At 49.9% G+C, this 14,088-nt stretch overlaps 2 gene segments (V, D, J or C); both read right to left on the bottom strand.

Annotated features, from left to right (window-relative positions):
- Window positions 1-2,384: 2,384 nt before the first annotated feature.
- LOC119002843 (immunoglobulin lambda variable 8-61-like) lies at window positions 2,385-2,917 on the bottom strand. The segment is given in 2 exon segments: window positions 2,385-2,716; window positions 2,820-2,917. Coding segments are annotated over 2 exon segments (363 nt in total).
- Window positions 2,918-11,611: 8,694 nt separating this feature from the next.
- Window positions 11,612-12,043, bottom strand: LOC119002845 (immunoglobulin lambda variable 8-61-like). The segment is given in 2 exon segments: window positions 11,612-11,871; window positions 11,973-12,043. Coding segments are annotated over 2 exon segments (306 nt in total).
- Between the last annotated feature and the right edge of the window lie 2,045 nt (window positions 12,044-14,088).

Genomic DNA, 14,088 nt, shown 5'->3' with positions numbered 1-14,088 from the left:
TTAGTATAAAAATTTTTGCACAACTTTCATTTGTTGTAGACAGCTCTGCCTGCTTTTAGGAATTCTATCTGTACCCCTTGTGGCTAAGGGCGAGGGATGACCTTCGGAATGTGAGCCATAGGAGACAAAGCTTGATTCTGGTAGCAAACACTGCCTCAATTCTTCTCCCTGTCCCCAAAGCTTGATCGGAAGTCAATGACCAATAAGACCCCTCATAGAGGGGGGCCACCTAAGCCAGACTGGATCACTTGGGAGGCCTTCATGGAAGGACTTGGGGGGCTGCAATGAAGAGCAATGGACTCTTGCCCGCAGCCTTTGACACAGCCAGAGTCCCCATGTTGTCTGGGAGAAGGGCTTCCTGGCTCTAATCCCCTTAAGCCTGAATACCTGATGGGGAAGGTGCAGCTCCTTGCCCTGCTAGAGCTTGTCCTGGGGAACAATAGGGCATCACAAAGACTTCCTGATAAAACTGTGAAATCTGCTCTGCTAAGAGTGCTTTCATTCATATGATAAGGGTCCCAGAGGAAATGAGTATGTCTCCAAAGTTTCTGCAACTCTCTTCCTCACAGACACTGCCTCAGACTCTGAAGCCCTCAGATATCTTTGAAATATTATCTACTGTATGATCCTTGCCACCCTGTATTCCTGTGTATTACAACCCAATAAAAGGCTATGGAGCAGGGGTCTCGGGCCTTTTTCTCCTCGGAGAAGCTGGCTGCTGCTGGCCTTTGTATCCTCTGAGAAACTGGCCACAGCCCTCTCCTCCTCCCTAAGCAGATCACCTCAGGTCTTGGTCATTATTCACTTTCGTCCCTGGCACCCGGGAGGACTCTCTATAGAAGTCACTCCCACACTCATCCACATTTCTTCTACCATTACATTCTTACAAAACTAGGGTCATATATAAAACTTAAGAAGCTAACTTTGATAAGGTAGTATGAACTAAACTGTAGGCTGAGTTTAAATTTAATTAAAAATTCAACATATCTTTTTCCTGTTGATTGAGCCAATCCAGGAATCCAGTGATACAATAAACATTACAGAAAACAAGCACAACTGATATACATATTTCTAACGTACCGGACACAATGCTTTTCTCTTTTATTTTGTGTTGCCTCCATATGGGGTTTCTCTAAGAAGATTTTTTGACAAAGGTGAGAAGTGTTAATAAAAGGACGATTTCCCACTCTGCCGCTCCCCTCCCAGCCCAGTGCCCGGCGCCCTGGAGAACCTGGTGTTGGGACACATGCAGCCCCTCACCTGTCCCTGTGCCAGGGGAGGCGACCTGAGGGCTGGGAGGGGCTTTCTGGGAAGCACTTCTAAACAGGTGTCGTCTCAGAGCATCAATATTCACCTAAGTCATGGAAACCCTCTCAACCGGTGGTTGTAGGTTTCAATTTGAAAACAAGGGAAAAGAGAAATCAGCTCACAGTTTTCATCGATGACCTGAGATTTGAAATCTGTTTCTGAATGTTCCAGGTTTACGCAGGTTGATTTAGGAGATACAGTGACCTGGAATTTAACTTGAGTAAATTTCAAACAANCCCTGTGCCAAGGGAGACAACCCAGGGGCTGGGAGGGGGTTTCTGGGAGGCCCTTCTAAACAGGTGTCGTCTCAGAGCATCAGTATTCACCTAAGTCATGGAAACCCTCTCAACCGGTGGTTGTAGGTTTCAATTTGAAAACAAGGGAAAAAAGAAATCAACTTACAGTTTTCATCGATGACCTGAGATTTGAAATCTGTTTCTGAATGTTCCAGGTTTACGCAGGTTGATTTAGGAGATATGGTGACCTGGAATTTAACTTGAGTAAATTTCAAACAAAAGTGTTCAGGAATAATGTTATAATAATGGAAGTGTAGGCATATTCAAATCTTTAGCCTTCCTAAAACACTTTGAGAGAGAGCTTGTTAAAACACTGTTTTGTTCACAAACACACAGTTCTGACCCAGAAGGCCTAGTCAGGGGAAAAGCATTACCTACATGCTCCCAGGGACACTCTCATTTAAATGCCAACAAAATATTCCCACTGTCCACAGGCTCAGTCAATACATGAGTACATCTTGTTAGAGCTCCTGGAACACAGGCAGGATTACAAAGGGCAGTGGGGGCTCTGAGTCTCTCTGATGGTTAATGTGTCTGCACTCAGCCTTCACCCGTCATGGTTGCAGGGAGAGGGGAAGACAGGAAGTCCACTCTGCCAGGGTCATGTGGGACAGATGGGCACAGGCTGGGGGAGCCTGGAGGAAGCACGTGGAGGGGAGGCACTGGACAGGGGAATGGGGCCCTGGAGCCCCTCCCCTTGGTGTGCTGACCATTCCCACCCTCTCTCTTTCCTTGTCACTAAAGCTGAGCCATTCTGAGCACACAAGGAGGTTTTGGTTGCACTTCCCCATGGGGTCACATCACTGTGTAAGTATAACTACTCGTTTCCAGAGCACAGTAATAGTCGGCCTCGTCCTCAGGCTGGGCCCCTGTGATGGTGAGGGCGGCTTTGTTCCCAGAGATGGATCCGGAGAAGCGCTCAGGGACCCCAGAGGGGCGGCTGTTTGTGCCATAGATGAGCATGCTGGGAGGCTTGCCTGGGGTCTGCTGGTACCAGCAGGGGTAGTTACTACTAGAGACTGACCCAGAGGTAAGGCCACAGGTGAGTGTGACTGTCCCTCCTGGAGACACAGACAGTGACGGCTCTTGTGTGACAGTCTGAGAATCCACACCTAAAACCAACAGAAAAGACTGGGTTTTTTAATGAGAGACAAGGTCACCCCTGAGACCCTGCTCTACTCTGTCCCCAGAGAATGCAGAGTCCCTATCTCTGACCTGAGCTGTAAGTAAGGAGCCCGAGCAGGAGCACCATCCAGGCCATGGTGGGGACACTCACAGGACACAGCCTCCCAAGGCTCCTGAGGTGGAATGATGTGCCCTTGGGGCCTTTTCTTGCCTCTGAGACCATTAGGAGGAGCACATGCCTCATGCAAATTAGCTTCCTCTCTTGGTGCCACAATGTCACCCTGATGTCCCCTGGGGAGATGTGAACCGAGGCAGATCCTGGGGACTCACACAGACCAGTGAAGACAGAGTGACTCAGGCACTGAATAGGCACAGTGACCTCTGTCACCTAATCAGGGACTGAGGAGTGTGAGGAGCAGAGGGATCTTGGTCACGATGGGGAAGCCCCAGTGCTCTGCCTGCTCAGACTTCCTTGTTGGATCTGAGACTCTCCCAGCTCCAGGGGTCTCTTGTCCTTTGTCCAGAAAGACTCATGGGCCAAGTTTCTTCATGCAGAATTGGCTTTGTTGTGTATCTGTCCATCTGACACAGGGTGTGTGCACATCACGTGGGAACAACTCATTGAACGTGAAGTATATGAGTCAGACCTCAGAGCTCATGTGGCTCTTGGGGACCCTTGTGATGGCAAGTCAAATACTGTGCAGACACTGCTTTCCCAAGTGTGGAAGATTCAGAAAAGAATTTGCTAGTTGTCCTGTGCCAGAACCCTGTCCCCCAGGGCCAGGCAACAGCACCCCCTACTGTCTTCAGAGCTCACATGCTCCAGGCCTCCTGACACCAAACAGCTCCCCTACAAGGCCAGGAACAAAGGGAATGACTACTGCCCTTGGATGTTCTCTGTTGTCACTGACTAAGGCAGTACATTGAGTGGGTCCCTGCCATGTGGATTGGGACCAGACACTGATTTTTACATCACTATTGACCTCTGAAGAGTTAAATACAGGACGGGGAGCACACAGCTTGTTACTAGGTATTTCAAGGTTACCCAGGAACATTCTACACTGTTCGATCTTACAGGTTAACTTATGTCCCTGCTGTTGCTGTGGGGAGGGTCTCCTCTTGGTCCCCAGCCCCCACTGCAGAGGCTGTGGCTTTGATCCCTGTCTGTGCATGAGACTCATCTTTGTCTGGGACCATGTGTTTTACTCTCCCTTACTGCCCTGGGTCCCCACTGTCCCTTTCTAGTCAGCCTGGTGATGCCTTATTTTCTTGTGACTGTCTAACAAGTTTCAGGCTTTAGAGTCTAAATATTTGTTTCCTCAGTGAAAGATTAATAAAAAATGGACAAACAAGTTTCTTTCTGGCGATGAAGGTGGAGTTTATAGGATCTATGCCCAAATGAATTGACATTTATCCAACATCCTTCCACCCAAAACAATTGAGTAGGAAAGCATTGGAGGTCAGGATGCTGAGCTGGGACGGTGAGCACTCGGGGCTCTGAGAGCCTCTCCTCAATGGGAGGCTGTGCCCAGCCCTGGGGATGCAGGGGCTCTGCACAGATCTGATCTCAGGTCACAGGGAGACCCAGCTTCTGTCAAGTCTCAGAGCTCAGGGAGTTATCAGTGGAGCCCAGGCTGGCACCAGGAGACACACAGGGCTTTGGGCACTGGGTCTGGTAGTCACACACAATGCACTTTTGTCCTCCTTCCCACCCAGCCACTGAGCTAGAATTTTGCTTCTTGTGAGAATAGAATTCTGTATGTGTTGGGAGACCAGTGATCCTAAAGCAGATATTTCCACTGACTTTCTAAGGAGAGATTGAGTGGAGGGCTGCCCCACCTCACCTGCTTCGGTAGCACAGAGACAGCGCAAGCCCAAAACTGAGCTGGTGTTGTTCGTGGGCAGGGACAGGGCAGTGATGGGTCAGACAGGAGAGGAGGGAGCAGATTTGATCATGTGTCCCCCCATGGAGCAGAAGCTCTCTGTGGCAATGGGGTTGTGTCTGTCTCTCTAACAATGAACTTAAGCCTGAGCCTCAGACTGGAGCCCAGAGGGGATCACATAGGACCTGGTGACAGACCTGGATCAGGACAATAAAGCTGGAACCTCTGGAAGGTCCCTCTGTGCTGTCTCAGGAAGGAAAGCTGGGGCCCTGCATGGAGACCCTGGGGACCACTGCCATGGCAGTTTTATGGGTCTGGGGCTCCCAGTGCAGGAGACAGTCACCTCCTCTCTTGGCTCACTGAGAGCTTCACAGGGGGTGTGACACAGGAATAGATTGGGGAGCACCCACTCCTGCTTCCCCACTGCCCACCCCCAGCCTGGCCGTTTGGAGAGCTGCAGGAAGGCATGGGAGTGGTGAGGGCAAGGTCAGTGCCCACAGACTCAGGGATCCACTCTCTGGAGTCTCCATGGTCCTGAGCAGTGTCAGCTATCAGAGTGCCTCGTCCTTGGACCCACTTTACCCTGGAGCAGGCTCGGTGGTTCCCCAGGAAATGTAGACCATCTCCCACCCTCTCCTCTCCCATTAAAAGGCCTCCTGGTCTCAGGCCACAAACATCCCCTTACACCAACCCTCCTGTCCATGATGTCACAACTGAAGGTCCAGATACTCAGCCAGGTGTCCTGGCTGCTCTGTGATTGCAGTTCCTCCCCAACCTGTGTCCTCACCTGGCATCTCACCACCCTGTACTGTGTCCTTGAGACCCAGGGTGCTCAGGCAGCCTTAATCTTGGGGACTGGGAGGGAGGGATGCGCTCTGCTTTGACCCCCTGATTAGGTCTCCTAATTTCAAGCTGACTTCATATGCCTCTCCTCCCTCAGATGCAGGCAGGGCACGTAGACGTTGAGTGTCTGACCATAAACTAGATGTGTGTTCATTTATTTAGGTCTTCATGTATCTCAGAAATAGTTTGTACCTCTCATTTAATAATACTTTCAGTCTTTAGATTTATCATTAAGTATTTCTTGGTTTTTGTTGCCATTATAACTTTTAACATTTTATTGTTAGTGTTTAAGGTTTTTTGTAATTTTTTGTGGTTTACTGGTGGTGGGTACATTAGTATTCGTTTCTGCATGTTCTTATATTTGAAAGCCCCTGGGAAATCATCTGGAGAAGAAACATCCCCGAGTCTCCCATTGCACTCAGAGCTGGGCACTGTCTGCACTTCCAGCATCTCCACTGGGAGGTTTGTGGCTCTGAGAAAACTTCTGCCTGAGAAGAGGATCAGCTGAGACATAGAGGTGATGGTGAGTCCAAATGAGAGATGAAAGAAAAGCCTGATTTGTTCTCCCCAGAAAATTCAGGTCCTTTCTGTTAAAGTGATAACAGATGTCACCCCCAAGTGAAACTTGATCCCAGGCAGAGCAGGGCTGATGTTCCCTGGGAGGAGGAACACAGGGGGCCTTCACTCTCACCAACTTGTGGCTCTTAGCGGTGTGAGCATCAGGGCTGCTGCAATGGACACAATAGTAAGGTCAGCCTTGTCCTCAGGCTATAGCCCAGAGAAGAGCAGGGTCCCTGCTCCAGCGGAGGTGTCTTCTGATCCACAGAAGCTCTCCTGCAGAGGCAGGAGCCCTGGTGATTGTCTGAGTGTGGGCGGTCACCCAGGAGGTGCTGGTTGGGCTCTGTGACTTCTGCTGGTACCAGTCTGCGTGGTATCCATCAACATTAAATCCACTCTCAGGGTGCAGGGGAATCTCACTGAGGTTCCCTGGGTTGCAGAGAGTCAGGGGTGGAGTCAGCACAGGCTGGGAGAGGGAACACACAGGGAGAGACAGTCATGGTTGATGGAAGAAATACCCAGGGTAAAGTTCCTGAAGACTCTGGGCAAGGAAAGGAAGACACAACCTCAGTAGTTGTCCTGGGACCCTCAAGCCTGTCCCTACCTGTGCAGTGAGAGAGGAGCACGAGGAGGAGAGGAGTCCAGGCCATGGTGCACACAGCCCCTGAGCCCACAGTGGGGCTGGGCTCCCCAGACCTCTTTTCTTCCCAACCCTCTGCAAGGGGAGGGGCTGTCCATGCAAATTTGTGTCCCTCCAGGGACTGTCCAGCCCCTCCCTGAGCCCTGGTGCTGGAGCTCAGTTTAGACCACAACTGAGGATGATGGAGGTTGGCTTCATTCCTGGGGAGAGCCCCGGGGGGAAGCACCTGCTAAGAGCAAAGAAAAGTCTCTGCTCAGGGGAACTCTGCAAGACCTGAGAGGACACACCGGCTGTATCTCCCTCAGTGAGTCTCCATCAGTGAGCACAGTGCCCAGGCCCCAGGGCCAGATTCCTTTAAGAGAATGATCCTCACTGAGCAACTGTTTAGAGGATCCAGGGTGGTCCACCAGCGCCCCCTGCTGGTCATGGCCCAAATCCCTGAGAGCCCAGCTGGTTTCTTCAGCTCACCAGGTGGCTGTCTCTATATTCACACATCCAGGGTCTGATGTCTAGATACTGTTGATCAGTGATGTGGTGCATAATCACCCCACTTCTTCTCACAGCCAGAAAGAGATCTGGTCTATGGGAAGGGAAAGCATGTACATATAACTATTTCAGAATTCCGCATCCCCAGAGTGCTGTACAGAATGTTAAGAGCCCCTGTGTTTCGTGAAGTGCAGTTAGACAAGAGGAGGGCAGTAAAACAAGTGTGAGGGAGTTTTCCAGAAAGTGGGATTGGTGGCATATTGAAACCAGGGCAAAGCTCTAGAATTTTGTTAGGGAGTAGAGAATACACAGAGATTTGAGAAGAACTAATACATTGGTGTACTTAGCATGTACCACTGGACATACTTCTTTACACCAAGAATCGATTTTTTAGATATCTGTAGTAGTCTGCACATGTTGCCATATTACTTTTGTGAATTTTGTCCTAATCATAAATATTCTATACATATATACTCTTTAATATGTACGTACGTTTTAATGTTCCAAAACTCTTGTACGTTAAAGCAGTTTTAACCCACAAGACTTGGGTTCCCTGTTTCCGAGGGCTGGCCGGTGTAACCAATGAGCCGACTGAAAGTGAGCGACAGACAATCCATCCTCCTTGTGCAGCTCTGAGGTTCATGGAACGACTCGCTGGGTGCAGTGACCTCCAGACTGTGACAGAAATTCTCACTTCCACATTTATGGCTGCTTTGCCCTCACCGTGTTTTACAGAAGCCTCTCCTCTGTGGATGCAGACCACACACTCACCCATCTTCCTTTTTTTCAAAAATTTTCCTGTCATGGCTGTTTGTGGGATTTGGGATGTGGAGCTGGATACTAGAGTTTGATGGGTCCTGTGGTTCTCTGTATGGAACATGTGTGGACAAATGATGGCATTACGGGACCTTAGTGAAGGGAGACACCAGTGCGCATTCACCCACCTGACCCACACTCAGCACTGTAGAGGCTCATGGAGGTTGTCTGTGGTCCTCACAGTCTCCCTTGTCATGTCCCTGTCCCTGTGGTTCTTCACTCAGGTCCTGAGGACTCATCACCACTTCTTCGTTTTCCCCCCATGAGTCCCTGGATCCTGGTCTGTCGCACCATCACCTCCCCCAGCTCTGGGACCAGTACCCCACCTACATGGTTAATTAAGAACACGAGGACTCAGATTCATGGCACTTCCCTGCTTTTGATTCCTTGGGTCAGATTATTCACACTTCCTCTAGAACTAACTCAGAACCTCCACGTCAAGGTGTCCACAAAGCAGAAATGTTTCTATGGGCCTCAGATCTGTGCCTTTTACAATATTACACCATTAGGGGCCAAATATATTCACTTGAAAAACACTTCTGAGTCTGTCCTTCATGCCAGCCTTTGTTCTGGATCTGTAGATACGCTGGTAACAAAACATGAAAACATTTAATATCTCAGTCCCATGGAGCTTCTACACCAGTGGGAAAACCCACAGTGAACAGAGTCACTGTCATCACCAATGTCTCCATGGGTCTGGAATCCCCAATAAGCCTATGATCCCGATCAGATCCGGAGGCAACCCTGATGGATGAGAGACATGAGCCTCACAAAGGATGGACAGTGCAATATTGAGGGCCTCCCACAACCTGTCCTCGTCCTCTGTCCCTGGTGCAGCGCTCCAGGGGGCTCAGTGCATGACCCTGTCACTCACCAGGGCCTCGCACAGCATCTCCGTCTGGTGCTGTGCACCCTTTCCTTAACTTTATTTAAGTTTTTTGCATTATTGTCACAGTGATAATTCAAATGTATGCATATGATGAAGCCCCTCTCTGCTTATAAAACTCCTAACCGTCTCCTCCACATCATGATTAAATAAAAATCTTCAGTGTCTCATTCAAGGTATCCAGGTGCCTGCCATGAACTGCTGCCCTTCTCCTGCCTCACCTTTCCCATCTGTAGTCTAAAAGCACTAATGGGCCCTGTGTGCAAATGATTCTTAACCATGAACACATGAGTCCCATTCTATTACACTCTTCACATCTGTCAGCTCACATCCTGAGTGCCCCTTCCCCAGGAGATCATAGGGGGTCTCTTATCCAAATTGAGAGACAGGATATATTAGCTCAGAGCTGTTGGATGGCAACCCTCTGCCATTAGGCAAGGACGCTCAGTCCTGGAAGAAGCAATGATGGCAGGACAGTGCTCTATCCCCTGTGGTCCGCCCTTGTACCATTTAGATCCACCAGCTCCTGTCATCCACTGCATGAGCAGCTCTTCCCAGGACCTTGGGGCAAATTGCCAGGACGCATCCATGGGAGGAACTTTAACACCTGCTACTAGATTTGTTCTCAAGCTATCAGGATGCTACTTGTCCCCTCTCCCATCTCCCATGCTGATTCCCCAGCCCTTTGTAACCACCAGGTCCAAGTAGCCACCTGGTAGGGCAGGTCATAACCTCATTCTTCAGGGGTCTGTGCTCAAATCCACTTCCTTCTGAGGACAAGCATTTGATGTTGCTGTAGCTGTTCTCTTCCCATCACAATCAGGGAAGAGAGACTCTCCAAGGCCAAGCTCAGCATTTCTCACCCCCTTCTTATGACAGCAACCCCACCCCGTGCTGATAATCAGAGTCAATGGTCCCTTCCAGTTTGGTGACTGTTCTCTTCATGTACAGGTCCCTGTGGAGCTGCCCTTGGAAACCTTAGGATTTCTCCTGTGTCTCTGGCATAAATATTCCTCATCTCCCTGCAGGAGCGTGAGAACCCACAGAGACCAGCACTGCAGGAAATGGAGGCAGACACACCCCACATGGACCCCAGCACTGACGGAAGGAGTGACTTCTCTTTGCTCCTTGTGGTGCTGTTGTCCAGACAAAGCTGCAGGTCAGGTCAGAGCCCCACGTCCATAATCACGGGTTAGGTGCTTATGCATCACAGGTGTGGTTCAGCCACCCTGCTGGGTGCTCTGTTGAGGTGGGTCCTGAGGGAGGAGGGGATGGAGTGAAGGAAATTGCTTGACAAGCGGAATATAGGAAATGGAGAGAAAAAAATTAAACAAGGTGTAACAGTTTGAGCAAGTACAGCCAGCAAATGAATCTCTAGGTTTTATGTTACCTCACCAAGGACACTAGGAGCAAAAGGGTCCCATGTGTTAGACTGTCCAGGGAAAACTGGCATTTGTAGTGGTCCCTCTTCAAATTGTTCTTAAAAATAAAACTCACAAGAAAATATCCTGACCCCTCCATACGCACGTTTTGACAGATCAGTACGTTGCAGGACACCTGGAATGTCAATGGATGTTCTATCAAGACCCCCTGCTGAGATAAAATCCCTCAGGACAAAGGATCCCTGGGCATCTTACTGGCGCACATCCAGGCTCTGTGTCTATGCCATTTGTCCTAAATGCTCAGGGTCCCCACGAGACTTGCAACCAGGGAAGCAGTGGGCTGTGGCCCCTTGTCCTGGGGTAACACCCTGCAAATGTCTCCAAGGCTTCATCGGAGGCCTTTGCTTCATTGTGTTTTTATAAACATTTATTTCATTGTGTTTCTTCCGTTAAAATTTTTCCCTCTCATACCCTCTTCTGTCCCTTTCCAACCCTTCAGTAACCACACTGTTTTTTTGTCCAGGAATAATCTCTTGTTTTGCATTTTTGCTCCATCCCTCCATCCTCTCCCCTCTTCCCCACAGAGGGGTAAGCCTGCTGTGCTCTGTTTCTTACAGGTTCAAGTCAGAAATAGCATCAGTGTGTGTCTGTGTATTTGATGACCTCTGTGTTTTGGTGTTTCTCTTATCACCTCTTCAGAGCAGACTGGGATTCTCATCATCCAGTTAAGGGGGATGGCAGCCAGAGAGGTAATTCTCAGCCATTCAAAGGCCGAATGCATTGCACACCCTGTCACCTGTGCTCCCCACCCACTCACCACTGACGAGACCAGACCTAGGACCACCACTGTCTTCACATGGCTGCTGCCCTTGCAGCTCTCTGACCCAGGGATGCCCACTGAGCTGCTGAGTGACATTCCTTCTCTGTCCCCCCTTCCCAGGAATCCCTGTGCTCTCCACACCTGGGTGACAGTGTCTGGAAGAGCTCTCCAACTGAGGGTTTGTCTGTCACACACCTTGTCCAAGCGCAGCCCAAACAAGCTCTTGCTTGGCCTCAGCCAGGGTGCTCTCATGCCTTCTCATTGTCCCTGAGAGCCTCTGTCTCTGTCCCCATGCAGGGCAGCCCACACTCAAGGCAGGTGTCATCCAAGTGCAAGAGCAGCAGGAGGTGGGGTGTAGGCTGTCTGGGTGGTTGTCTGCTTTCTGACACCCAGAGGTTCACACCTCTCACTCACCAGACACATTTTCTAGGGCTTCTGTTGACCTTTGCACCCACAGGAAGGGACAGAGCTGTTATGAACCAGAGTTTATGTCTTATTTCCTCCTCTGCATCTGACACTGTGGCAATGGTCACTGTGCCTCAGAATACAGTAGTACTCGGCCTCATCCTCAGGTTGCGCCCCCCGTGATGGTGAGAGTGGCTTTGTTCCCAGAGATGGATCCAGAGAAGCGCTCAGGGACCCCAGAGGGCCGGTTGTTTTTGCTGTAGATGAGCAAGTGGGGGGTCTGGCCTGGGGTCTGCTGGAACCAGTTAGGGTAGCTAGAAGTAGAGAGTGACCCAGAGCTAGAGCCACAGGTGAGTGTGACCGTCCCTCCTGGAGACACAGAGAGTGAGGGCTCCTGGGTCACCATAGTTTGAGAATCCACACCTAAAACCAACAGGAAAGACACAGGTGTTGTTATAAGAGACAAAATCACCCTGAGACACTGCTTTGCTGTGTCCCCCAAGAATGCAGTTTCCTCCTCTGACCTGAGCTGTAAATGAGGAGCCCGAGCAGGAGCACTGTCCAGGCCATGGTGGGGACACTCACAGGACACGGCCTCCTCTACTGGGCTGGAGGGTGGTGTTCTTAGGAACTTTTCATGCCACTGAGACCCATTAGAAGGAGGAGGTGCATCATGCAAATCAGCTTCCTCTCTCTTTTCCTGCCAGTGTCACTGTGATGTTTCCAAGGAAGGTCTGGATATGGGCACATGCTGAGACCACAGATATACCAGTAAGTGCACTGTGACTAAGGTCCTGAATGAGAGGTGTTGATGTGGCCTGCACAAGGGGATGACTGTGTTTACCTCCTGATCCAGCATTGCAGTTCATCTCAAATCTCACTTTGTCCCTTGGGTTAGAACATTTCTTCCCTCCTCAGAAAAAAACAGTCTTCTCTTATCTGAAGGATGTAGCAGGCCCCTTCTCCTCCTACAGACAGTGCACAGGGAAATCAGAGTTCATGTCTGAGGCGTGAAGGCACTGGGTCTCCCCTGACTCAGCCCTGACCCAGCAGCCACAGCGAAGGAGCCGACCAAGGCTGAGAGTGGGTACAGGGCTGCAGCGCCAGGCGGGGAGGGCGGCTCTCCTCTGGGCTGAGAAGCCGGCAATTGCATGGAGCTGCTTCATTTTAACTGGTGATGGTGAGTCAGAAAAGTCACAGCATCACCATGAAGTCCTGAGATACTTCACAACATCAGACATACAAAGTAGGAAACCGTGTCTCATCGTCAGAAACAAAAATAACTGTTAATCATGCTTTTGTGTGAACATGATGGAACGTTTAAAAGCTCTGTTTCCCTTTGCACTGGGCTGTGGGCAGAGGGAGTGAAGGGTGGACAAGAGGTCCGGGATGTAACAGGACGAGTTGGAGGCAGAGTCTCCCCCCTTCCGGGAAGACGACACACAGTGGGTGTGCTGGTGGGAAGTGAAATTCTGCTCTGAGGTTCATTTTGAAATTCCAGGTAAATTATGTGTCGAAAAGGACTTGAATGCTCATTTTTCCTTTCCTTTCATAGGTGTTGAGACCTGAGCTCACAGGAGATGAATTACTCACACTGAGTTGTTTTCCCATTATTCAACTGTATCTGTGATAGTGTGGAGAGATACATTGTCTGAGTGTACACCCATTGTACTTGGAGATTAGGAAGACTGTTAAGACACAAGAAAAACTGAGAGTTGAATGTGTGATTACTACCAGTCCCGTAGGTCATTACACCATTGAAATGAAAGACAAAGAACAGACTAGTAAGAAACAACAAGTTAAATGATGAGGGAAAAGGTGTACGCATTTATTACCAATTTGATCATCAATTCACTTGCAAGTGTAGCAGCAAATGACCCTGAGGTTTGCCATGGGTACAGACTGTCTCAGGCTTTCCCCTGACACTAAGGATTTTGCCTGCCTTTAAGGATTACGAGCCAGTGTGGGATGGAGGGAATGATAGGCTGGGTGGGGGACACTCCCAGGACCCCAGGAGCCCCTCCCACATATGAGGGAAATGCAGCAGCGCCCCCTGTGGGTCCTGGGGGACACAGCCTTATTCGGGGAGCACTTTCCTTCCTGCTGAGCTTTCACCTCTGAGAGACGCCCTCTGCAGGCTGATCTTGGCTCTTCACCTCTGCTCTCCCCAAATTTCAGGTCCATCATCACCCAGAGACGTGAACGGATTCTCGCCTCAGCCCAAAGCTTCCCTCTGCTCAAAGAGAAACTGTCTTGAGACATGGGCTCTTCTTGCTCATATGTGGAATCATTTATGAAAACATCAGCTATAATAAAAAATGAGATACTTGGAGTAATTCTCCAATAATTCTTTTGTATTAAGCTCCTTTGCTTATCTAGAAGGAAAACATTAATTTAGGCGACACGCTCTCTCTCTGTGGCAGAGGCAGCACTGTGTGATCCAGGACCAGAAGCAGGGCTAGAAGGAGGCAGAATTAATGGGACGACTGACCAGCTGCGCCCCGACGGCAGCAGGAAAAGGCAGTGCCAATGTCTCTCCCCCGATATCCTTCAGGGTCCACAGGAGCAAACTCCTTCAGCAATGAGTGAGGACTGGCAGAAGAATCCAGGCCATGGTGGGGAAGTCCCAGAGCTCTGCTA

Source organism: Sturnira hondurensis, unplaced genomic scaffold, assembly GCF_014824575.4.
Source record: "Sturnira hondurensis isolate 20B ecotype Veracruz unplaced genomic scaffold, ASM1482457v3 Scaffold0018209, whole genome shotgun sequence".
NCBI lineage: Eukaryota > Metazoa > Chordata > Mammalia > Chiroptera > Phyllostomidae > Sturnira > Sturnira hondurensis.
This window is presented reverse-complemented; position numbering and strand designations above follow the sequence as displayed.